We start from the raw sequence: 25,103 nt of genomic DNA, 5'->3' as shown, positions 1-25,103 counted from the left end.
CAGTGAAAAAGCCCGACCCAGCCCACTTGGGAAGCAGGCGGGCTAGGAACATCACAGAGGAGCGCTGAACCCAGCTCCTGGCTGAATCCGTCTGAGGTTCAGGGTGGAGATCTGCCCTGCAGAGAGCACAGCGATGGCACTGCTGGCTCCTGACCGCGTTCCTGCGGGGATCTCCGACATGGTGCTGCGTGGCTCGGTTGCACGAGCGATACCAGAGATGTAGAACTACGAAGAGGATCCCGGTACGTGCCAGAACTTCTGAAAAGTAACAGAAGCGTTGCAAGGAGCGACAAAAGCCAAACCAGAGCCACCCGCTAGCATCCCAGCCGTGCTAAAGTTAACGGTAACGCGCCCCGAGGTGCCAACAGCTGTCTTCTCAACGTATAGAGCACGGGGACAGCCGCTCGTTTCGTCTCGCTGCCTCTCAGCGGGTCTGAAGCACCCGGTGCCGCTGAAGGGGCACTTCCAGGTTTGAAGACCACCGGGGGCGGCGGGCGTTCCCTCAGCGGGCAGGGACCCACCGCGCCCGCGCTCCTCACAGGGCAGGCAGGCAGGCGGGCGGGCAGGCAGGCGGCAGCCCGAGGCTGGGCGGGCACGCAGAGGGCGGCGGTGGGCGCCCAGCTCAGCTGGGCGCGGTGGGGGGGGGAGGTGGGGAAAGCGGCTCCCCGCCGGGCGAGGAGAGCAACGAGCGGCCCCGCGCCCGCAGCTCCGGCCGCGCTCCCCCTGCCCAGCCCCGGCCATGAATATGTAACTCCCCTCTATTTCCCGAGCTCCATTGCGGAGCTGCCGCTCGCCATATTGTGCTGCCGGGGCTGCGGCTCCTCCGCCGGTGGGAGCGAACGGCGGCAGCTCGAGGCGGGAGGTCGGCGGCGGTGAGCGCGGGGCGGCGGGCGGGAAGGACGGAGGGAGGGGAGAAGGCTGGCGCTGCTGCTGGGGGCGGCCGGGAGCTGCCTCAACCCACAGCCGCGGGGCCGGGCTCCGCTCTGAGGCAGGGCTCCTGCGGCGATCTGCGCTCGGGGCCGCTCGGGCTCGGCCCCTCCGCTTTGCCCCGGGTGACGCGGGGCGGCGGCAGGGCGGGGATCGGCGCTGCCGGGACGGATCCCCGGCACCCGCTGACGGAGCAGAGGAGAGCCGCCCGGGCCGTGTCACGACGTCACGCAGAGCCGCAGCCGGCAGCCCCGGCCCCTTATCGCGTTATCGGTGCGTGCCGTGCGGCTCTGCCCGCCGCCCTTTTGTCTCCGCGAAGCCTGCGCTTACGGGACCTGCAGAGCCCGGGCCCTCCGGTGCTGCCCTGCAGCGCGCCGTGTGTGAAACGGGCGCTGAGCCGCGTGTGGGATGTTGGCCGTAAGCTGTTGTGACCGGCTCGACTGGTGAAATGCAGCATTTCGCGCTGATAAATCGGAATGCGGCTCTATCTGTGTGGTAGCTGTGTGTTGCATGCGGGCTTTTAGGGAAAAACCGGCTGGTGTGGGGAGCTGTTTAATCAAACGTGCCGTTCGGTCAGTGCTGAGGAATTGGTTTGTCGTACGGGTGCCCTCAAGAGGTGCTGTCGTTTGTGTTCGCCTGTGTCTTCGTTAAGAAACTTTTGTAACGAGAGGGTTTGACGTTCTTCCATGTCAGAGCTTGTCAGCTGTGACAGAGGTTTGGTTTGAGGACAGGGCTGAGCAGAATCTGGTGTGTATATATACATATATATATTTGGAAATACGCCGTGTGAGGGATCAGCGCTGTCAGTCCTTCCAGGTGGGAGGAATTATTACCACACGAATGTTGGCTGTATCTGCACTATCAGTACCAAGCTTTGTGTCTTCATCAGGCTTCACTGCTGGGACTCAAGTAATCCCAGGGCTTCCTTAGAGGTCGTTTTCACACAGAGGGTGGTGAGGCAGTGGAACAGGTTGCTCAAGGAGGCTGTGGATGCCCCATCCCTGCAGGTATTCAAGGCCAGGCTGGATGTGGCTCTGGGCAGCCTGGTCTGCTGGTTGGTGACCCTGCAGGGAGTTGGATGATCTTTGAGGTCCTTTTCAACCCAGGCCATCCTATGATTCTGTGATTGGCTCTGGGAGTGATGGTTAAGAAATGCCTCATTTTCTGCACTCACCTCCATAACAGCAGGATGCAGTTATGCAGTTACTTCATCAGTACCTCTGTATGTTCTAGGGGGATGTCTGGCAATGCGTGGAGCAGTGGGACTTGCTTGGGCATCTTTGGTGACCAGTGCAGAGTTCTGGTGCTTTTGAGTCTTTTTTTGTCATGAAACAGCAGTGTGGTGGGTATCTGTAGCACAGTTGTCTGTTTTAAACATGAAGCAGCTTTTGGGATGCACAGATTTCTTCAGCTTCTCTTAAACATTTCTCTTTCTTTCCCCCATGCTTTTTCATTGTTACTTAAATGCCCTTTACCTATTTTTACTGATAGAACAGCAGTTTAGCAACGATACAAAGAAAGAGGTTGGAGAATGGACATTGCTGAACCTTGTTGGTGAAGATAAGTGGCCTCAAATTCTTCATTTCCTGAGGAATGAGCAGAGTTCAGTATTGTGGAGCTGTTCAGACTTGTTGCGACGGGGAAGTATTTTAGGAATTACTGTCTGCCTTCCCCCTCTCGTGAGAGGGAGAGCTCTCCCAGGCAGCAGGGAGCTGACAGCAGCATTCTGCCAACTAACTGAAAATCTGATCTGTTCCTTATTCTGCACCACCTCTGCACAGGTATAAAAGTAAACTATTTTGGATGTTTACTGGATTTAAATTGTGTAAGTATTGCTCTTGTACTACTGTTTATAAAATAGAGAGCTTTATTTGAGAGAGAAATAACTTGTTAGCTGTCACCCAGCTTCCGAGGAAAGCTGCATGCCAGTGTTACAATGTGGTTTCTGTGCATCTATTGTAGGTCAATCATGTGTGGGATTGCTGGACTCTTTTTTTGTCTCTCAAAGGTTGTAGGGGGTTTATTTTCTGTTTATTAACAACCAAGTAGAGGAAGCCATCTTTTGTTGTTACCCAGGAAATTAGGTCGCTATTAGTTGTGATTAGCTTCCCTGACTGCTAAATGGGTGAGCAGTTCCTTGTGGCTAACAAACATATCCCTGGAAGAACTGAAAAACAAGCATATTCCTTGACCTGATATTCTCAAAATTTCTCCCACAACGTGAACTCATCAGAAATCTGTGACTTTCTGCCATTTTATTAATGTAATGTGATGGATAGTAGCTATGTTGTATGCCAAAGAGAAGGATACCAGGTGGCTGACTCTGTGTGGTCCCAGAGGCTCAGGGAAAGCAGCATGTCTCATTTATGGCATGTTTGTCTCGAGCCTGTGCCAGCATGTCTCATTTATGGCATGTTTGTCTCGAGCCTGTGCAGAGTTACTTGCAGCAGCGTGGACCTGTGCCCTGGGGCAGAACGGCCTGCTGAAGGAGTGGCTGAACAGGCGTCTGTGTTTTCTGTTGTTGAAATTGCAAATAGGGAAGAAATCAAATTGCACTGGTTTCTTAGTGGAAGTGGGAGAAGACCTGGCTTCCAAATCACTGCAGTCAGACTCTGGTGTAGTCATTTCCAGGTGTGAGCACTTTGCTGGTGTGAGCCTTCTGCCTTGGCTCCTGCAATAGCCAGGGCAGCCACTGTGGTGAATGGGTGAATTCTCTAACAAATGAAATGTGGAAGTAATATATCACACTACTTCTTCTTGTTGTCCTTTGAAGGCTTTGCTCGTGTTCACAGTAGCGCAGAGTCCAGGTCTGGATGCTGAGGGCACCAAACAGCATTCTGATGGTGAGGAAGGAGTCTGGAAGCTCTGGCCATGCTTCCCTCAGGCAGGAGGTGTAGTCTGGGGGCCTGCACTGCAAAGTGAAATTCAATCCGTGTTTGTTAGCATCACCAAAACTTGGTTTGCTTGCTCAGTAGAAAACAGCTGAGTGGTTTTCTGGAGACCTTGCTTGTGGAGATGGGAAAGTTTGTTTGAACTGTGGTGTTAGCATGTTCATGGGATTTCTATTAAAACGTACAGCAAAGTAAGGGGCAAACAACAGGGCTATTGAAATTGTTGAGCTTAACCCTTAGCATATGGGGTGGCCAGTTCTCCCTTTCTGCGGCTGTTATTTCAAGGGAGTGAGCAAGAAATTGGTTAAACTCATAAAATGTGCCAGCAGTGCTGCAAGGGTTAGAAAGCACCGTAAAATGAAAGCTATGAAGCAGAGTTCTGTGGCCAGGGGTACATCCACCGTAGCAGGATGTGTGCTGTTTTGATAGAATTGCATGCATGTAAAGGCTGTCTTCTGCTGCAGACTCTGAGGGCCACTGCACTGTGGTTGTGTTAGCAGCATTAAAAATAGACGTTCTTATCAGTGTGGAAATAATGAGGTGCTAAATTACACCTTGGTAATGACTGTTTTTCTTCTTATATCAATTGTTGGTAAAGGTTTTTGGCACGCTTGATGTCTTTGAGGTCAAGTGCCTGTCCGATTTATTGGCTCACATCAGCAGTGAAAGGAACACAGCTCCATTTTTCCATCCTTGCTGAAGGCACTTGTGTTAGATGGTATTTTGTTGCTCACATTGGACAAGATATAAATGGTGTGTAAAGGGTAAGTATCAGTTTGTTTCAGCTGTAATGGTCTGAATAATCTTATTACCTGTTGCATTAAGACATTGGGTGGTGTAGACTTTTATTATTATTTTGTACCACATTAATTTTTACTTAATCCCTCCAAAATAGAGAAGACTCAAGCTTTTTAGTTAATAAATAGCTTGGGTTTGCAATATGATGAATTTAAGCATTTGTAGGTATGGCAGCCAGAGAGAGATAGGTGTCCCAGTGAGTTCTGCACTATCTGGGGGCAACTGATAAGGTGCAGAGAGCTCTCTGGAAATGGTCACCTTGTGTACTGCAGTGTTTATACCTCAGCACATGTTCAAGAAGGTGTAGAACAGATGTAAATAATATTCACACTAAGGATTGAGGCTATAGACAATAACAAGGTGATCCATGAGGCAGCATGAAATGGCAACTGATGCCTCTGGCAAGGAATACAGAGTACATCAGAATAGACTGGAACTGGAGTGTCATCTGTGTAAGAGCAATGTACACAGACATGCAGTGCTTATGCTTTGTTTTACTCTCTTGCTGTAAATACACTGAGAAACACTGACTTTAAATCATATACTTCTGTCATATCCAGCCTGTGATTGTTCTTCAGACTGTGACAAAACAGCTGTGACAATGACCAAAATTTTTCATTTGTTGCTTTTTAATTATTTATTTTTTATTTTTTATGCTCTGGCATCTAGCATGGGAGGATTGTCTCTTTTTTGGTCACTTCTACTAGCACGAGCTTCACTGGATTGTTCCTTAGGTGTAAAAGTAGATAGCAGCTAGTTTAGATGGGGTCATAGCACAAATGTTTCCTTAGGCCAGAATGAGCAGCTTGACAGCCAGATTGGAGATGCTGCTGTGCTCTGTGGATCAGTTCATTTCAGTGCCGGTAAATGGTGAATGGCAACTAACTGGAAGATACCATGTCTTAAGGCACCAGGCAACTCACTTTCTTCTTCAGGAGAAAAAAATATGACGAAGAAGCTGTGAAATGCCCTCTGCTAGCAAGCTGTGCATTTCAGAAATGCTGGTATTTCTCAGATGTCGTCTGACAGGGAGCCTGCTGTGGGTTTCTTAATGACACTGTGTCAGTTATTGCTAGTAGGATTATCTTATGTTGATGAGAAATGGCTGTTGAGTTTATAGGATAGGTGATGGGAAAATGGGGATTTGGAACTTGTTACTGAGAAAACTAAAAACTGAGTGGTGTTATTGCGGGGCACAGTCAGACTTGGAAACTTTCTGTAGTGCTGTGCCTTGGATTTCTCTGCCTTTCTTGGCTTTGTGGCTACTCTGGGATGCCTTTGAGTCCGTTGTCTTGAATTAATTATGACTTATTTCTTTTTCTTGACTGGCAGTTCTGTAGGGCAGAAATGAGGTGGTGTGCCTGCTAGCTGCTCCCCGCAGGCTGACAGCTTTGGATTTTTCTTTGGACTGCCTAAAAAGGTAGGGCTTTGTAATTCTTGCTTTGGGAATAACCATAGCTTCCCTAATCTTTATGTACTTCCAATGCTGAGTGTGTTCAAAGAGCACCTCATGTGATCTAATCTGTTCCTGATTCAAACTTTGTCATTGAAAGTAGCGGAACAGAAGGAGCACATCTGAACCTTCCTAGGGTGGCCTTTCCTGTGGCTTCCACATTTTGAGCAACTGAGGAGCAAACGAGAGAACCCCATAAAATGTCTTAAAGACCCTGTGATTTCAAGCAAACTGTAGAAATGCATGCTTCTGACTTCTTAGAATGTGTATTCACTGTACTACAAATAAAATCTGTAATATTTTCATACAGGACAGGCTGGTATTGTAAATGTACTTGAAAGCACTTAAATGCTTTCATCTCTTTATTTACTTCTGTGAGTAAACTAAGAAAGCTGGATGGCAGGGAACCAGGTGGAAGCATTGTTAAGATGGGATTATGTTGGTTGTCGTAGTGGCTGCACCATTATTCAGTTGTCTGGGAAGAGCATAATGGCAGCAGTGGAACCCACGGTGGGCAAGGTTTCCTTCTGGGCTGACACCATCTTTGCTACTTCAGGAAGGTTTGAGGAGAGGTGGAAGCATGGAGGTGCTCGATGGGGTTGTGGTGGTGCAGGTGGCTGTGGAGATGCATTTCTAAAGTCCAACATGGGATCCAGGGATGGTGCTATGACAAAAATGTCCATCAGAAAATGATGGATTTCTCATTTGGCAGCAGCGCTGTTGCCCAAGGAGTTACTTGTGTGCTGCTTTTGTCTCTTTCATGGAGTACGTAACAACAAGGTGTAGCCTTTATTGTTCTAATTCATAGGTTCTGCCCCACAAGCAAAGTGCAAAGACATGCTTGTTTGCAGGCTGACATATAAGGGTGGAAAGCATAGTGCAAGTACTTGTTGATTCTTATCAGATATGACTTTTAAAGCATGTAATTGCTTCATGGTTTGTGTTAGTTTGGCATCTTTAATAGGCTTTTAGTTGACTCTGACTTATGCTTTGAAGGTGATAGAATTCTAGTCAGTGTACAAAAGTATTTTAAACTCCAGCTTTGCCTAAGCGCTGCAAAACTCTCATTTTTTGCTTGTTGTGGGCATCTACAAAGGAGCTCACTGCTCCTTTTTTTTTTTTTTACTGTGGCATATTAATTGATCATTGTCTGGTGACAGCTCTGAAATTAGCCTATGAGTGTATCTTTCCAGTGTTCTGTGAGAGCAGCTGAATCGATTCACCTGATAACATTCCTTTTGCATTCTGTAGGTGCCTTTATATCTTCTCAAATTTTCATCCTCATGAATTTGCAGTCTGACTGCCAATCCATCAGCATCTACAGCTCTGTTCTAAGAGTTACAAGTCTGTCAGTCTAAGCTCTGAAGGAGAGGGCTGCTCTGCTTAAAACCCAGGGCATTCTTGGATGCTATTGGCCACTTGAAATGTACGTGAAGGGGAGAGACAGTGTATTCTTGGAAAATGTTTGTATGGTGTTCTGGTGCTCATTTTTCACTTAGACAAAAATATGAATGGTACTGCTGTGTTGGGGGTCAGCTGGCAGAGAGGAATTTCTGCCCTTGTTCTAAATAGAGTGGAGGGGCTCATAGAATGGCTTGAGTTGGAAGGGACCTTAAAGATCATTGATATCCAAACCCCTTCCTTGGGCAGAGTTGCCAGTAACAACAGCAGAATGCCCAGGGCCCCATCCTGCCTGGCCTTGAACGCCTCCAGGAATGGGGCATCCACAGCCTCTCTGGGCAGCCTGTGCCAGCACTTCACCTCTGAGTAAAGAATTTTTTTCCTAATATCTAACCTGAATCTTCCCTCTTTTAGTTTAAAGCCATTCCCTCTTGTCCTGTCACTATTAGGCCATGTAAAAAGCTGCTCCTCCCTCCTGCTTATAAGCTCCCTTCAAGTGCTGGAAGGCCACAATGCTCCAAGCTAAACAAGTCCAGCTCCTTCAAACCTTCTCCATAGGAGAGGTGCTCCAGCCCTCTGATCTCTTCATGGTCCTCCTCTGGACCCACTCAACAATTCTGCATCCTTCTTGTGCTGGGGGCCACAGGCTTGGACACAGTAGTGCAGATGGGGTGTCACAAGGGCAGAGCAGAAGAGAACAGTCTCCTCCCTACCTCCAGCCACTGCTCTGTTGATGCAGCCCAGGAAGCAATTGGCCATCCTGGCTGCAAATGAACACCGCTGGCTCATGTCCAGCTTTACGTCCACCAGGAGCCCCAAGTCCTTCTGTGCAGGACTTCTCTAAAAGAATTCTTCTGCCAGTTTGTACACGTATCCAGGATTGCCCTGACCCAAGTGCAGCACCTTGCACTTGGCCACGTTGAACCTCATTTGGTTCCTGTGGGCCCACTTTTTAAGCCTGTCCAGGTCCCTTTGGATGACATCCCTCCCTTCTATGGTCAGTGCTCAGAGATCGGCCAGTCATGAGCAGATCTAAAGGAGAGCTTGGTGGCTGTGGTTCTGAGCCTGCCAGGTTGTGCTTGCATGGTCAAGGCAATTTTAGGTCAGAATGTGGAGTTGGTGAAGCTTGATCCTTTACATAGGTGCCAGCTGTTGGTGCCGCTGCAGTGAGATTGTGGCAGTGAGAAGCAGTGTGTTCCAAACTGATGTTCAACAGTGTCATCGGGAAAAGAAGTCAAACCTCATTCAGCTGCATTTGTCAGGGCCAGTATGGATTTGGAAACAGATTATAAGAAGTATGGGAGCAGGAAGAATGCTACCAAGTCTCCTCTTATTCATGAGATATGATGAGGTTCTTCTTACTTCGCCTTTCAGCCTCTGTGAATTAACCCTGTTTCCACTGTGTTCTGATCTCGACGCTGTGTTCCACAGGCAGAGGAAGTGTTCAGTAGTGTCCAAGAGGGCCATATGGATCTCTCTGCTTTCAGCTAGCTTTAAGGCCAGTATTATTCCTCTTGCAATCCCAAAGTGCTGCATGCTTTAGGATGAGAATTAAGCACACTGCATCTGAGATGAGAAGCTTTTAGAATAAAGCCTATTGATTATATATCATGACACTTGTACTGTGTCTCCTGCAGCGTGGCCTCCTGTGTGTTGCAGTAATGTTAACGTGCTTGTTCTCCAGGCTGGTATTTTGGCTGGTAGCCTGGTGCTGGAACAGCCATCATGCTAACAAGCATGAGTGCTTGGGTTTGGGCAGGATGTGCTTGTGCATGTGGAGATCTCTGCTGTGGGCCACTGCAAGGAGTTCTTTGCTGCTGTGGAGCTGTGTGATGTTTGAAGCAAGCTTTTCTGGTGTGCCCCAGCACATCTCTTTACAAAGCAATGATCATGCCTACTTTATGTCAGGCTTTATTTCTGGTTTGGGTCTTTTTTTCTGTAAGGTGAGAAAACTAATTTGTGAGCTTGGAGAAGAACAGATACAATAATCTTTGCGGAGCTGCTTTACTTGCTCTTAATTAAAGCTTAGAAAGTAAGAGAGGTTGACTCTTTTCCTGTAGAACTTGATGAATTTGAAACTAGATTATAACATGCCTGCTAGATGCAAATCAAATCAGCAGCCACATGTGGATTCTAAGGGTTTGGAAATACAAGCCTAGCTTTAAATAAAAAGACAGTAAGAGAAACTTATTTGACTGGAGTGCATATATGTGAGAATGTATGCTGTGCAGGCTGCTGGTGCCACCCCTGTGCCAAGCCCACGCTCTGGGCCTTTCATTTCTATCTCACCTCTGCTTAACAGCCTGAATGGAGTTTTGCAAAATACTCATAGCTGGGGAGTTCCCTCACTGTCTCTAGAGTGGGGCAGTGACAGGGAATTGCAGTGACTCAGTGGTTTCTTGCTGCGTTTCTGTACTGTGGGCACTAAGGCTGCAGGGGCTGGAGCCCTGGGGAACAAATCACTTGGGAGAGAGGGGAGCAGGTTCTGGAGCCAGGTGTACCTGACCATACCATTTTGTTCTCTTCTGCTTCCAGCCATGTCTCAAGCTGTGCAGACCAATGGGACGCAGCCTTTAAGCAAGACCTGGGAGCTCAGCTTGTACGAGTTGCAAAGAACACCTCAGGTAACGTGTGCTGAAGAACTGGCCTTCGGGCAGAGTTTGGTCTTTATTTGATACCTTTAGGAACTTGAGGTCTATGGTTTTCCTTTCCTGATGTGGCTGAATACATTCCTTGCTGTATTCTTATGTCTTTGTCTAAAGGTAATAACACATGCAGTCTCTGTGTGAAATTTCCTTAAAGAACTTTTACTTTGTTTTACACCAGGAAGCGATCACCGATGGCTTGGAAATCGTGGTGTCACCCAGGAGCCTGCACAGCGAACTCATGTGTCCCATTTGTTTGGATATGTTAAAAAATACCATGACGACAAAAGAGTGTTTGCATCGTTTCTGTGCTGACTGTATCATTACAGCCCTCAGGAGCGGGTATGGAAATAGCAGGACAGGGAAAAGGGATTTCCCTTCTGATGAAAATGTGATCCTTTAAGCCCTGGGCTCTGCTGTTTCTGAGGATGGCCATCACTGCAGTGTTCACACTGAATTCACTGTGCCTATGGAAATTCTGTTGAGTAATTACCAGAAAGACTTTTCTCATTAAAGAGAAACAAGAAAAACTGTCCTCAGTAAAGAAATCACTGATATTTTTGTTACTGAGGCCTCTTCCTTTTACAAGAAAAACAAAAAACATGTGAACCTAATAAATTAATTAATTTAGAACAGAATGTTGGGAAGGGCAAGACTGAGTTTTAGTTTTCACAGAAATTAGTGCTTGAACTCCAAAATGGGTTCCTTTATCTTTGTTTTGTTCTGCAGGTCCTATGAAGGACTATACCTTTCAATATAATTTCCATTAGAAATAGAAACATTTCTAAGTAAAAATAAAGCCAGAAGATTAAGGGGAAAAAATTGTAGTATAGAACTCCTTGATTCTTCAGCCAAAAAACATACCTTAAATAAATATACTTTAAAAACTATAGCAAGGAGATGTTTGGCTTTTTTCCTTTTTTTTTTTTTAATGTTTTGTTTAAGTATCTTGAGCTATCTGATTTGTCAAAAGATAGAAGCCCCATCCCATTCCAGATTTATTGTAAAGCTGAGTCATGATGGGTGCTTTCTCTAAGAATTGCAGCGTTAAGACTGACTTCTGTCACTGCCAGAGACTTAATATTGTTCCCTCTCCTTATTCATATCTAGCAACAAAGAATGTCCCACGTGTCGTAAAAAGCTGGTGTCAAAAAGATCGCTGCGACCTGATCCTAATTTTGATGCTCTCATCAGTAAAATTTATCCAAGCCGTGATGAATATGAAGCACATCAGGAGAGAGTGCTAGCAAGAATCAGTAAACACAATAACCAGCAAGCTTTAAGTCACAGCATTGAAGAAGGACTAAAGATTCAGGCTATGAACAGGTACGTAGTCACTTAATTTGTTCACATTGTCTCCCTTAATGCTAGGAATATGCCACCTCCTCACTCTCTCTATAGCAAGGGATTCTTCTCTCCTTCTCTGAAGGCTTCCAAAGTAGCTTTCAATTTTTGTTTAAAAAATGTTAATAGTTTCATTGTTTTATTAGTAAATAGGAAACTTCGTGTCACTCCTTGCAGCTTTACTGGCAGACACTTGCTGTGTTACCAATTTACAGGATCATTCATTAGACCCCATCTGGAGTACTGCCAGGGGCTCCCAGCACAAGAAAGATGTGAAGCTGTTGGAGGGCCACAAAGATGCTCAGTGGGCTGGAGCACCTCTCTGTGAAGAAAAGCTTGTTGAGACTGGGGAGGAGAAGGCTGTAGGGAGGAGTTGGGAAGGAGACCCCAAACTTTGTTCTGATAAAATGTGCTTGTTCTAAATCACAAATGAATTCATATTTTGATTAAAATACTTTTCTGTTTTGTGTAAGGGGTACAATTAACTGAATGAAGTTTAAGATGATCTTACAACATGCCTAAAATGCATTTGAGGAATAGGGAAAAATATGCAGTTTTGTATATGGGTATCTTTTTGTAAGATAGGATGTGTGTTATTTTTTAAGTCTAAGTATCTCTGGAATGTTTCATGTTTGTGAATGCATGGTTCATGTTATGTCAGGCTTCTGGCTTGACTGAGAGGAGAGATGTTGTACAGGTTGGATGAGTTCTGAGTGAGGTTTAGTGTTTATTTCTACCTATTTGTCACCAGGTTACAGAGGGGCAAGAAACAACAGATTGAGAATGGCAGTGGAGCAGAAGATAATGGTGACAGTTCACACTGTAGCAATGCCTCAACACACAGCAATCAGGAAGCAGGGCCTAGTAACAAGAGGACCAAAACATCAGATGATTCTGGGCTAGAACTGGACAATAACAACACGGCTGTGGCCATAGACCCCGTACTGGATGGTGCCAGTGAAATAGAATTAGTCTTCAGGCCTCATCCTACCCTCATGGAGAATGACGACAGTGCACAGACGAGGTAAATGGCTTTATTCTTCTTTGTATATTCTGTTTTAATTCCTGCTGTTTCTATTTTCTATTTATAACTTCTTGGGGCTGGCTTTTAAAAATCAGTTTGCTTTGGTTGAACCACCTTGGTTTGAACATACCATCCTTCTTATTGCAGGTCAGATAGATGCTACTGCTCAACTTGTTTCTGTACAGTGTTACAGTAACAAACTGTTTTAGGCCTTTGGTCAGGGATGAAGATGGTTTTAAGAGTTTCTTGCAGTTCACAGAAGATACCAGAATGATGGTATAACATCTACTTATAATAAGATTCTCTGCGAATAAACAAGTCTTGTGTGAGTGTCAGTGATTTTTTGGAGCAGCCTTGTGTCAGTATGATTTGTAGGCTGCAAGCTTTGCCTGGCATTTTTCCATCATCCATTGTGAGCACAGACTGTGAATTTTGGATTGCAGCAATGAGCAATCTTGTGAAGTTTCCTCAGATCTCTTCCTGGCTTTCTCTTCTGATGAGACATTTCTCTGTAGTGTCAGTAAATATATTACTAAATATAAGCTTCATCCAACTCTTCTTTTTGGTTTGGAATTCCAAGGGAGTTCTGGGAGTTATTCTGAAAGACAAAGAGAAAGCAAAGCTTCTGGGGCAGGCTCCTGCAGCATTTGTGTCAGGTTGGAATTTTTGCATAAAGAAGAGCAGGTAATGAGGCAGTAAAGAAGAGTACCTTTACAAGGAGCAGAGGGCGGTGCATGCATCGCTCTCACACCTTCACACCTTGCAGATTTCTGTCCCAGGGCTTCAGGCTGCATCCAGGCTCAGAAGATTTCAGCCAGTGTGAGTGGTTGCTCAAACTGCTTGACAGTCTATTAGCAGGTTTTTCATTTCAAGCACATGACCAGGCAGCACTGTCTTCACACTACTAAGAGCAGGAGGGCCTGAGGTAGGAGAGTGAAAAAGATGCAAGAACTCTTTGGAACAGTGTAATTTGTTAAGCTGTGTGCGTGTCTAGGGCAAAAGCAATCGGTACTCTTATTTGTGAACTGTCTTTACAGGCCTTTTCACATGTGATGCTTAATGTCTGGGAGAGTTCCAGGTGTCTTTGTCCTATATCTCTAATATGAACACCTGATTATCTTTGTGGTTGCTGTTGCAGATACATCAAGACCTCAGGCAATGCTACTGTTGATCACTTGTCCAAGTACCTAGCTGTGAGATTGGCTCTGGAAGAGCTTCGGAGCAAAGGAGAATCAAACCAGATGAATCTTGACACGGCCAGTGAGAAGCAATATACTATTTACATAGCTACTGCCAATGGGCAGTTCACTGTAAGTGGAAGCTTTAAGAGGAAAACTGAGCATCAGTATGCCTCTGATACAGATATAATTAGAATCCATGCAGTTGGACTTCTCTTGAGTTGACATAGGAATAAAATTCATGGCACCAGATTGCTCATTCAGAAGCAGATAGTTTGTTTTGTAGAAAAATGCATGTAGTGGAAGCTTGATTAATAGAAAAAGAAGGCATACAAATTACTGATGCCAGCAACTATTAGCTGACTTCCTTCAGGTGAGGACCTGACCTTTCATTTTACAATTAAAATTGGAGAGGAAAAAGCACTACTTCACCTGAGTGCTCTTTGAAGAGCACTGCCTAGAAGCAGGAGATGTCTATTGAGTGGACTCTACTGCAGTATAATCTTCTTTTACTCCAGTGTAAAAAGTCTACTGTGAGCTTTAGATAGGGAAGAATCCCTCCTCTCTAAAGGGGAGACTAAACGAGAAGGTAGTATTGCACTTGGATTAACCTCTGAGCTTAGCTTTATACTTGGGCATTTTTTCTGAATAAAATAAAACTTCTGTTTAAGAGATATACCAGTGTTACATACATGACAGTCTGTTTTGCACAGTGTTCAAACATGATGATAGAGTAGCCTTTAGAAAAAAAGCAAAGATTATTCTGGTGTCAATACACCTGTTACTCTCTCTGTTTACATACAGAGGAAACATAAAGTTCACTTTATTTACAACTGTATGCAGTTTGTGTGCAATTAGCAAAGCTGTTTTTCGTGCTGTTTTAGTGAGATTGACAGGATTCTGAAATAGCTCATTTTACTGCTTTTTGACCGTGAGTGTTTAGTCAGTAACTTGTTCCACATAATCAGTGACTTCTTTAAGTCAGTAGTTGTGGATAGATTGCTGCCTGTGCACACTATCAGGTCTTCTCACATCTGTTCTGATGTTTTCTTCTAGGTATTAAATGGGTCATTCTCCTTGGAGCTGGTCAGTGAGAAATACTGGAAAGTGAACAAACCTATGGAACTGTACTATGCACCAACGAAGGAACATAAATAAGCTGTGTTGGAAAACTGAGATGGGACTAACTCTCTTTTTATAGCTCTGACTTCTTTAATATTAAAAGAAAGCACCGTCATTATCTGTATGGGCAATACATATGTGATGCCTTCGGGCTCTCTCAGTATACTTATTAATATGATTAGACAGTATTCTTGACTGTATTTAATTTAGACTTTTTTTGGTTGTTTTTCTCTAGTGCTTGACATGCTTTTGTTCCCAGTGTGTGATAACTGAATGAGTGTTCCAGTTTGGAATGTCTTAATTTTATCCAGGTAAATCTGGATTTCTAATACATTTGACACAGTTATAGTAGCCTCTGTGAAGTACTGAGCATTGGATGGCTAAGTCAGTCTATTCAATAGTAATGTATGCCAAGGAATGTGTTAAATGTTGTAATTTGCTAATGGTTATCCATATAAAAGATGGTAGAAAATTGATTTCTGATAGTCTTGCAACTAGAGGAGATCTCATTCCCTAGGAAAGATGAATTATTCAGTCTTTAAAAAAACAAAAAAACAAAAAACAAATACAGCTATAGTGAGAAAATGGACACTTTAAAAACCTTGCTACTTACTGAGCTTCAGTGCAAGGTGATTCCTGAGGTTGGTTTGCCTTTTAACAGTCAAAACAAAGCCAACTAAACCCCAAACCCTTCTCTCTGTAGAAATTCCAATCTTGGTTCACACTGCAGTTTGCCATCTGACTCCTGTTGCAGTGGTAATCCTGTCCTCACAAACTTAGTCAAAATCTTATGGAAGTTTTGCAGCCCTACTCTGTTCAATATAATAACAGTTTTTCATTGAGAATGTATCAGAACTTGCTGTAAAGAATCGTCTTAAATGTCTTTTGAAAGCAAATTCCTTAAATTCCAGCACACTGACATAATGCGAATGACATGAAGTGAAATATTTTGCTTTACAGAATTCTTGCTACCCAGCTGTGAGCTTATCTCAGCTTCAGTTTGAGTAGGAAGGACCTCAACCATAAGCTGCTCTAAGATTACTTTTTTTTTTTTTTGGCATAGCTTTAACAAATGTGGCATAGCACTTTGGAAGAAAATTTTAGTACTTGACAAAGTTTACCATTTAGTGTCTTAAATTTAGGTTCAAGTTTTAAAACTTGGCAGTAGGTTGTTGTGTGAAGGCCAGTAGCTGCTGTTCACGTGCATGTTAAACTTCTCTTCCCTGGCACTGGACATTGTGGTCATGTCAATGGGGGTTGCTTTGCCTTTAGCATTCTGTCTGACTGGAAATGTGTTATGGGAGATTGACTGTACTGTAAGACTTCCTGAGGAAGCCTCCACACATTTGCACCTAAAGCTTGAAGCAAAAAAGTTGATCAAATTAATGAGAAGCAACATCCTCAACCATGTCTGGCATGGCTGCTGTGCCCTTGCCTGCAGTCAGAATGAAGATGTGGAGTGTGGTACGTTAGCATTCAGCTGCTTGGGGACTCTCCTGGGCGGGAAGGACCCTTGTATTGCTTCAGTCTTTCAAGACTCACATTTGTAAATATGTGTTTGTTCTGACTGCTGCTTCAGATCAGCTTTATCCCCACGTGAAAGCTACGCAAGTCGTCTTTGAGTAATTGTTGCCTCTTGGAAGGGCATGTTTCTTCATGACTGTAGAATGGAAGTATTCAGGCCCCAGAAGGCTGGGGGATAAATTTAATTAATCATTACCTTCTGTTGAAGTGTTGGATCATACAGAGAATTAGTGCATGTCTGCTGACTAGAAACCAGAGGGGCTCGGTGTGTTGTCATTTGAATTGCTTTAAAATTTACATAGAAAGTTCTAGATGAGTTGCAGCACACCTTCCAAGGGCAACAGCAAAAGTAACATCAGTCTCTTGAGCAGGAGAGCTGTCACTGAAGCTGAGCAGTCTGTTTAGGAACAATCTGTCACTTTGTGCCCAGTTCTTTAGATTGTATGGGAGAATGTGAAGCTTTTATTTTCCTATTAATGTTGTAGTGAATGTACGGAGTATTTATGTTGTCTAAATAATCTATATAATGTTGTTGTTTGATTAAACCATTGATTGCACTGTGACTCACTAGTGGTATCAACTATTCTGTTTTCAAAATGACTTTGCTGCACTGCCTTGTTAAGCCATGTAGGTTTTTTTTTTGTTGCTGATTTCTTTTTTTCTTCCAAGTACATGACATGTTAGGTACAGGTAAGCTTTAGTATCCAAGCACAGTAGTGATCAAATTCCTCTTACAAATTAACAGTAAAAGAAAAATGTTACAAATGAGCTACTGGAAATTCCAGTACTCCTTCCACATCTGAAAGATGTTACATGTCAGCCAGGCAAGAGAAACAGCATGCAAAGGGGGATCCGGTATCTCCAGCAGCGCTGGAGGCAGTGCATAATATTAGCCTGAACAGCAACCACAAAATCCAGATAGCATCAACTGCACACAATCCATATGGCAAAAAGCGGCGCGGAATGCACCATCACCAAATGCCAGCTCACCGGTAGCAACGGCCAGGAAAGACGGAGAAGAACAAATAGTGGATGGACTTCAGCAATACAAAGAAAGACTCCCTTCCTGCCTAGCAGCAAAATTCAGATTAATTGGATTGCGTTGATTAGATGGTCTGGCATGGCAGAAACACAGGAGCGTAATGCGACAGAGGACGCTGGTGCACAGGATGCTGCGATGCCATCAGGATAGAAAGGGGCAGAACACAACGGAATTACTGGAGTGACAAAGGGATCCCAGGAGCTAACTGGAAGTCATACAAACCTCCAGAATTTGAGAAAATAATTAAAAAATAATTGCCAAGCAGCAGCAAGAAAAAGTACAGCCTCAGAGTATAGAAAAATAAAAATTTTTATTAAAAAAAATTAACATAAAAAAATATAGATAGTAAAATGCAGATTATGGGTGGATAGAGATAGGGCAAGGGGGGATGGTTGAAAACTAAGACAGGGGAGGTTTAGGTTAGACACTAGGACAAAGTTTTTCACAGAGAAGGTGGTGACGCACTGCAACAGGTTGCCCAAGGAGGTTGTGGATGCCCCACCCCTGGAGGCATTCAAGGCCAGGCTGGATGTGGCTCTGGGCAGCCTGCTCTAGTGGTTGGCAACCCTGCATGCAGCAGGGGGGTTGAAACTAGATGATATTTGAGGTTCTTTTCAACCCAGGCCATTCTCTGAGTCTATGATTCTATGAAAATACTAATTGGTTATGATCTCAATTATATCAGAGAGTCCAGAAGGAGTTCATCCTCATCTTCCTCTGGCTCCAAATCCACTTCTTCTTCCAAATCTTCATCTGAGAGCTCTAGCACTAGCTCCTCCAGGTCATCCTCTTCAGCAAAGGGTGCTTTCCCTGCCCCGGTGGGGCACAGCTGCTGTGTGTTTGCTGTTATTTCAGGAGGAGCAGAAGCGGACCTGGAGTCCTCTGCCTGGGCCACAGAGTCTGCACAGCATCCCAGAGGCATGTCAGAGAGCTCCTGAAGGAGTTCATCCACATCCTCCTCTGGCTCCAAATCCACTTCTCCTTCCAGGTCTCCACCGGAGAGCTCCAGCATTAGCTCCTCCAGGTCATCCTCTCCAGAAAAGGGTGCTTTCCCTGCCCTGGTGGAGCACAGCTGCTCTGTCTTTGCAGTTATTTCAGGAGGAGCTGAAGTGGAGCTGGAGTCCTCTGCCTGGGCCACAGAGTCTGCACAGCATCCCAGAGGTGTGTCAGAGAGCTCCTGAAGAAGTTCATCCTCATCTTCCTCTGGCTCCAAATCCACTTCTCCTTCCAGGTCATCATCTGAGAGCTCCAGCACCAGCTCCTCCAGGTCATCTTCTCCAGCAAAGGATGATTTCCCTGCTCCGGTGGGGCACAGCTGCTGTGTCTTTGCTGTTATTTCAGGAGGGGGGGAAGCGGAGCTGGATTCCTCTGCCTGGGCCACAGACTCTGCCCTGCATCCCAGAGGCGCGTCAGAGAGCTCCTGAAGGAGTTCATCCACATCCTCCTCTGGCTCCAAATCCACTTCTTTCAGATCTCCACTGGAGAGCTCCAGCATTGGCTCCTCCAGGCCATCTTCTTTAGCAAAGGGTGCTTTCCCTGCCCCGGTGAGGCACAGCTGCCATGTGTTTGCTGTTATTTCAGGAGGAGGGGAAGTGGAACTGGAGTCCTCTGCCTGGGTCACAGACTCTGCCCAGCATCCCAGAGGCAAGTCAGGACTTGGGAGAACAAGGAAGAGAGAAATCAGTACATGACACTTCTTGACTGGAGAAGCATTTTCCTAAGACCAGCTCTAAATCCTGTAGTTAACCTTTCCTACAACTCCTACCAATATGGGGGTTGTCATTCCTTAAACCTGGGGCTACAGTTCAGGTCCAATCCAAAAGCGGGCATGATTTCCTGTGGGAATTGATCTGTGAAGACAGAGCACTTGGGGCCTAGCAAGCATGGTCCAATTTCTGTAGCCAGAGGCACTCTGCCACCTTCATTAGTTGCACTGTAATAATGTTTGGAAGTCAACCTCCACAGATATCTGTGTTCACTGCTACAGGTCTCTTTCTCATGACACGCTCAGCAGAGACTGATTGCCAGGCCAGGAGTCTGATCTCCATCCATCCCATCTTCTCTTTGTTCTAGCAGCGTTGTCAAAGTATCTGATTCCTGAGGTGGCATTGGTGAGCACCAAAAGCATAGCTGCCCACTCCTCATTTATCACCTCACAAGGAACTGGAAGAACTTCACCTCATCTTCATTCAGGCATTCACAGAACCCAAGAAGGCTCTGAACACTTACCAACACTAAGAAAACAATCTAAACACACAAGCATCTACTAGCAGTTGGGACATTATTTCTGATGACAAATTTCTTTGACGATTGCTGGCACCAATAAGATCAAACCCTTCCGTTTTCCAAGCCATGCAAGAACTTACAGATCATGGAAAACATCGTGACTAAGAAAAAAAACAAGTTGTGGTCATCACCTGTTTGGGGCTGTCTCTACTTCACGTACAGTGACCAGGGTGTCTTCTGGCAGGGCTGGAGCAGCAGCCTAGGGAGAAACAAGACAGCAGGAATGATGCACAGGGAAACATTCCTGAGCAACTTCTTCCTCCACGCATCCTTGCATCACCTCTGGCACTGCCGAGCCTTACCCCAAAAGCAGAGCCCCAGCGCTCCTGAAGAAAGCTCAGGTTCCCTTCAAGGTTACCAAGGAGCTTCAGTGCTTTATAGAACACAGCACTAACTGACTAAATCCTTCCCACCACAGAGAAATCCCAGAAGGGCGGAATCACAGAGTGTTACATGAACGCCGCCATTTCTCTAATGAACACTGGAGGGTTACTGCAGGAATCCTGCAGGCAGCTCCTGGCTTCCAGGGACAGAGAAGGCCTGTGGAACCTTTGAGTCTTCCAGCATTTCCCCAAGAAACTACGGCTGGGGATGCACGACAGCTTCAGCCACGGTCCTTACCACAGCTGCACTTTTAGCTGCAGGCTCCTCCGTGCCATCAGCGGTGGCACTCACAGCACCGTGACACATCTCAGCTGCTGGGCGCTTCTGAGGCGGTGCGCAGGCAGCTTCTGGAACTGATGTGCTGCATTCCACCTGTGTCACTGCTTCTGTTGCAGGTGCTTGAAGAGAAACAAACAAAATCTCGTTATTCAGCAGCAAAAACCAAGAACCATGACTACCTCTGTTTCCTATGTGTGTTTATGTCCTCATGTCCAACATCGAGACAAAGGCTGCAGTGTGCAATCTACACAGCATTTGAGCTCTTCTCATCCATTAAAATTTACATATTATTTTTTTTTACAAACCTGATCTAACCTTCACAGTGAGATGTTTGATTCCCCGCTCTTTTGGACAGAAACTGGCCTTTACTCTAAGAAGTCAATACATGCTCTAGAAAGCTGGACTTTATAGCCTTGAACTTTTTCATCTTCTGCACAAGAAGCAAACCCAATGCAAACTCAATATGCTAATAGGGGTAGCATTTCCCCAGGGAAGCACTAAAGCAACTTATTACCTATTAGCTTTGGGGTCCGGATCAATCTCCTCCGTGCTGGGGCTGGGGCAGGTGCAGATGGGGCTGGAGGAGCGGACACACTTTCTTCCCTCTGCTGCATCCGCAGAGCCTTCTCCCTCTTGATTTCTTCCAGGGTTTTGATATGGATTTCCTCCAAAGGCTTGACTTTACGCACTGGCTCTTCCAACTTCGCTTGGCCAGCAACAGATGGAGTGAGAATCCTTTGCAGATTGTTGTCACCCTGAACCCTTCTCTTGGTAGGCAACTCGTCTGCATTTTGCTTCCCATCTTCTGATCGCCTGCGTTTTCTTAGAGGCAGGGCTTGGGAGAAAGCTGAGATGCAAACTGCCTGGGAAGGTTGTGTCTCTTCGCTTTTACGCTGCCCTTCAGCTTGCAGCTGAGCTGGAGTTCCGCCTTGGCGATTCGCTTTCTCCCGGCGGATTTCCTCCAGTGTTTTCACATGGATCTCTCCAGTAGACTTAGCAGCCTTCTCTGGGGTCACTGAGAAACGAGAAGCACCAAGATGTACAGAGACTCCAACAATAATTTCAGTCTCCAAAATCTGTCACACTACTAAGGAAAACCAATCTGCAGTGTTCACAGAAATGCATCTCAGGACAGCGTCATTCTGCAAATCGCTCTCCTCTGCTGCGCTGCTTGTACCATTTTGAAGACCAGCCCCGTCCAGAAAGAGTTGCCACACAAAATCGCTAACCTATCCTGTTCCTTTCTGACTGCATCTCTCCAGTACCATCTCAGACTCCTGCTCCTCGCAGTGCTCCTGTTCTACCTGTGCCTAAGCATACTGCACCTTTCGAGGGCTCACAGAAGATGCGCAAGTGGAAAAATACCACATCCCCAGACCACACTTCTGCTAGCAGACACCAGAAGAGTTTCAGCACTCCAGGAAAACAGAACCAGGTTGCTTTTGTTTTTCCTTTTAAATCAATCTTTAGAGCGTTTTTATGAAAATGTTCATAAATTGATGGAATTAAGTGTGATATATGGAATGTCCCGTTATTGTCTGTCCACGTGCTAGTCTGCCCACAGGGCAATCCTAGCCTCTCCTTCCCGCAGCTGGGGACTTCAACTACAAAACTGAAGGGAACAAAGGAGGGAGGCTGCATCAATGCCAACTGTGGGGTCGCATTTCAAACTAGAACAGCAGAGGTAACTTCAAATCCCACGCAGTAAGAGCTCCAGCAACATGCCAAGAGAAGAATCATGAGAAAGAAGAAACGCAAAGCCTAAGTAGGAAATCTGTGCATCAAATTCCCATGCCCACTCAGTACCTGTAGCATTTGTTGGTGCTTTGTCAACCTCCACCTTCTTCCCCAGTCGTTCAGCAAGGCTGCGCTTCACTGGGATGCCACTCCCGTCAGCTTCAGACAAAGAGAAAACAAGGAACACTTGAAGAACAGCTCTTTGGAGGACAAGCATTAGGTGGAATGGTTGGTGGCCCTGCGTGTGGCAGGGGGGTTGGAGATTCATGATCCTTGAGGTCCCTTCCAACCCTGGCAATTCTGTGATTCTGTAATGTCAGAACTGTCAACCACAACCTTTCAATACTCAAGCATACTTTATTAAATGTGCCCCTTGGCTGCTGATTATTATTTTGCCATTTCTGCAGCCGGCACGGAACTGCAATTTTCCTCTCTCAGACATCAGAAATGCCCTTCATGCAGTCATATTTGGATGAAGGCACCCCAACACTACATTACAGGTAGTTCTTACCTTCGGAGGCTTTCCGTTTTCTCCCCATCTCACCACGATTCAGTCGAATCTGAAAAAGCAAACAAGGAAAGAGCACAACTTGAGAATCGACCATGGTATCAGGTCTCATTCCTAGAACCAAACTCAGAAGCTAAGTGGCTACCAAGTGAACCAAAGAGCAGCAGGCATCCTCCTCCACAACCCTTCCCACCTGAACTCTAAAGAAAAGCAAGAAGAACAAAGCAACAGACACCCAAGCATACCTTGCGAGATGTGGAGGGGGAAGGGGAGTAAGAACCGTCTCCCTGGTTGGCTATGCTGGAGAAATTCCTGGAACAAGCTCAGGTTCTCAAGGATCTCTCCACAGGGACTTCTGCCACTCCTGGAAGGAGTTGCCTTCACTCCTTCTTGGGCTGGAAGCCTTCTCCTGGCTTGATCAGGGAAATCCAGGACCCTAGAAAAGAATGCAGCGACAGGTGAACAATAATGAGCAATAAGCATTTTCCCTGCCTTCTCCTCTGGCTCGATTAGTTTCTTGAGAGGGGAAATGCCTCGACATCAGCTGCATACAGGAACTATCCCAACTCTCAAGCAACCTTCAGCGGATCGTGGAAGTGACAGCTGGGAGGTGGCAAGGGCAGCGCAAGGACCAAAAGGTCCCCAGCCTGGCTCTTCTCCTGAAACACCTTCCAGCATCCATCAGCGACCAATTCAACTCACCTGTTCAGCCCGCTCAGCCGAAGCTGCAACCAGCTCACGTCCACAGCACAGCGCTGCTTCCAACGTGATCTCACAGCGTTATCTTCGCAAAGGAAGGCCCAGAGCTCAATCTGCGAGTGCAGCACGCACAGCAGAGCACCAGGTCTGGTACCGAGCTGTAGGCCAGGCCTTCCCATCCCAGCAACGACTGTGACCCAAGCAACCGTACGCATCCGTTCCGTGCTTACACCATAATCGAAGGGAAGACACGCCCACCTGATCCAACCTGGGAGAAAGAAACACTAAGAACACCCAAGTGTGTTATTTTAAGAATAAAAAAAATAAAAAAAACTTTCAGAATCAGCAATATCCACAGCCTCGAACTCATGGTGATCCAGAGCTAGGCCTGATGAAATCTGAATATGTAGTCATAGCCTTTTGTTTTCTCCAGAGAGTTTAGGGCACTCTCCACCTCAGCCCCTCCCATCTGCCTTCCTTCTTATCGCTCACCTGGGACTTCCATTGCTCCTCCTACAATCTCAGCTTTTCCCACACCAGGCTAGCACTGTATGTTTCTGCACTGGGGAAGCATTCCACCGGTTTGTGTGCTGATGGAGATGGGAATGAGTGGCAGGTTAAAAACTGTAAGAAAACAGGGATGATTCAAGGGAGCCCTAGAGAAAGAAAACTTTCCCATGGAAGTTAATTAAAAATAAAAATATCGCACTTCCACTGCTCCAAAGACGTAGCAGTCCCATGGCAACTTTCATCAGGCAACTTGAGCGTGTGACACCCTCATGACGTCTGGAAAGCCCTTCTCAGAGATGCTCCGGGGGCCTGGCATGACACCTGGAGCCATCACAGCAGAGCTGGGAGCTCCCGAGAGCTGGGCCGTGGCCTGCAGGGAGGGATGCAGCCAAAAGGCAGCATCCAGCCTTGAGGACAAGTGAGCTGCCCACAGCAGGACCTCTGGGGACTCAGCGCAAGCCTGGGTTGAGCTCTCTTCTGCTTCCATTTTACTGCATCATACCATAGACAGCTAACAATAACCTTCACTTCACTTAGCAGCAACTCCTTTACTTCCCACTCGCAATAGGAGAAAAAGGAAAGTTTCTGTAAAGATAAAAATGCAACAGAGAGGGAATGATCTTATAGCCATGTTTCACTTACGCCTTTCGGAGTCTTTTTTCATGCCTGTAATTTGCTGTCAGCATTGTTCCTATTCTCAAAGAAGTACAGCAGTAGGATCTAAGGTAGGCTGTTTCGGCTACAAGGAGATCCCTCTCTTACTCCCATACAAGAAACTAGGCTTCCTTTCCTGGGAAACTTATTGACTCACTTACCTTTTTGTATCACAGGAGAACTCCTCTGTAAACCCAGCTTTCTGAGGGCATATTTCTGCTGAGAGATTTCCTGCCTCCTGCCATGTGGGAAACATGAGTAAACACTCAGTATAAACCAAGTCAAATCATTTTCCAGAAGAGCAGCAGGAAGTCCTGATGTTGGCAAGCTGCTGTTCCAATGGTACAAGTTGTCCAAATACCCATTTTCACTGGGAAAAAATAAAAAAATAAAAAATAAAATAAAATAAAATAAAATAAAATAAAATAAAATAAAATAAAATAAAAATTCAAAGGAAGCGGCTTCCAGTCTCAGTGCAAATGTGCAGCACCTTATCAGTTCTGACCCCCTATTAGCCATTATTCATGCAGGTGTGGGAGCCTGGAAGGCAGCAAGTGCTAAACTCATACTGGATTCATCAAACAAAGAACAGGTCAGGTTGGATTACTTTGGTTGAAGATAATTAGCCTTCATCCCACGACCACCAGAAGGACACCCCCACTGCCCACGGCATACTTGCAAGAGGGAAGGACCATAT

The 25,103-nt window shown here is 45.7% G+C and overlaps 2 protein-coding genes across 12 annotated transcripts; one reads left to right on the top strand and one right to left on the bottom strand.

The window, feature by feature from the left end:
* Positions 1 to 96: 96 nt before the first annotated feature.
* Positions 97 to 16,870, top strand: RNF2 (ring finger protein 2). Of its 11 annotated transcripts, none has more exons than XM_031595509.2 (8): positions 392 to 469; positions 5,949 to 6,036; positions 10,006 to 10,094; positions 10,297 to 10,457; positions 11,226 to 11,441; positions 12,211 to 12,483; positions 13,622 to 13,793; positions 14,718 to 16,870. In XM_031595509.2, the coding sequence occupies exons 3-8, from the start codon at positions 10,008 to 10,010 to the stop codon at positions 14,817 to 14,819; spliced, it is 1,011 nt and encodes a 336-aa protein (XP_031451369.1). In that variant the 5' UTR covers positions 392 to 469; positions 5,949 to 6,036; positions 10,006 to 10,007; the 3' UTR covers positions 14,820 to 16,870. The 11 variants fall into 11 exon arrangements, with proteins under 11 accessions (XP_090002047.1, XP_031451368.1, XP_031451369.1 ...); XM_090145918.1 differs by lacking the exon at positions 5,949 to 6,036 and adding an exon at positions 4,417 to 4,582 and having other exon boundaries at positions 393 to 469; XM_090145920.1 differs by lacking the exon at positions 392 to 469 and adding an exon at positions 651 to 872.
* Positions 16,871 to 17,692: 822 nt separating this feature from the next.
* Positions 17,693 to 23,797, bottom strand: LOC149916782 (zinc finger CCCH domain-containing protein 11A-like). The gene is made up of 8 exons (XM_090145916.1): positions 23,246 to 23,797; positions 22,789 to 22,979; positions 22,547 to 22,595; positions 22,105 to 22,194; positions 20,813 to 21,313; positions 20,257 to 20,417; positions 19,767 to 19,834; positions 17,693 to 19,004 (listed from the first exon to the last, which is right to left on the bottom strand). The coding sequence occupies exons 3-8, from the start codon at positions 22,572 to 22,574 to the stop codon at positions 18,026 to 18,028; spliced, it is 1,827 nt and encodes a 608-aa protein (XP_090002042.1). The 5' UTR covers positions 22,575 to 22,595; positions 22,789 to 22,979; positions 23,246 to 23,797; the 3' UTR covers positions 17,693 to 18,025.
* Positions 23,798 to 25,103: the final 1,306 nt, after the last annotated feature.

Source organism: Phasianus colchicus, chromosome 9 (genome assembly GCF_987193195.1).
Source record: "Phasianus colchicus chromosome 9, bPhaCol1.hap1.1, whole genome shotgun sequence".
NCBI lineage: Eukaryota > Metazoa > Chordata > Aves > Galliformes > Phasianidae > Phasianus > Phasianus colchicus.
This window is presented reverse-complemented; position numbering and strand designations above follow the sequence as displayed.

Bases quoted from the DNA above. Each gene is read 5' to 3' on its own strand.
- LOC149916782 (XM_090145916.1), bottom strand. From the start codon at position 22,574: ATGGGGAGAAAACGGAAAGCCTCCGAAG. The intron at 22,195-22,546 runs GTAAGAACTACC...CTTTGTCTGAAG, and splicing joins AAAACGGAAAGCCTCCGAAG to CTGACGGGAGTGGCATCCCA. The intron at 21,314-22,104 runs GTACTGAGTGGG...CTCGTTTCTCAG, and splicing joins AGCACCAACAAATGCTACAG to TGACCCCAGAGAAGGCTGCT.
- RNF2 (XM_090145918.1), top strand. From the start codon at position 4,534: ATGGTATTTTGTTGCTCACATTGGACAAGATATAAATGGTGTGTAAAG. The intron at 10,458-11,225 runs GTATGGAAATAG...ATTCATATCTAG, and splicing joins ATTACAGCCCTCAGGAGCGG to CAACAAAGAATGTCCCACGT. The intron at 13,794-14,717 runs GTAAGTGGAAGC...GTTTTCTTCTAG, and splicing joins CTGCCAATGGGCAGTTCACT to GTATTAAATGGGTCATTCTC.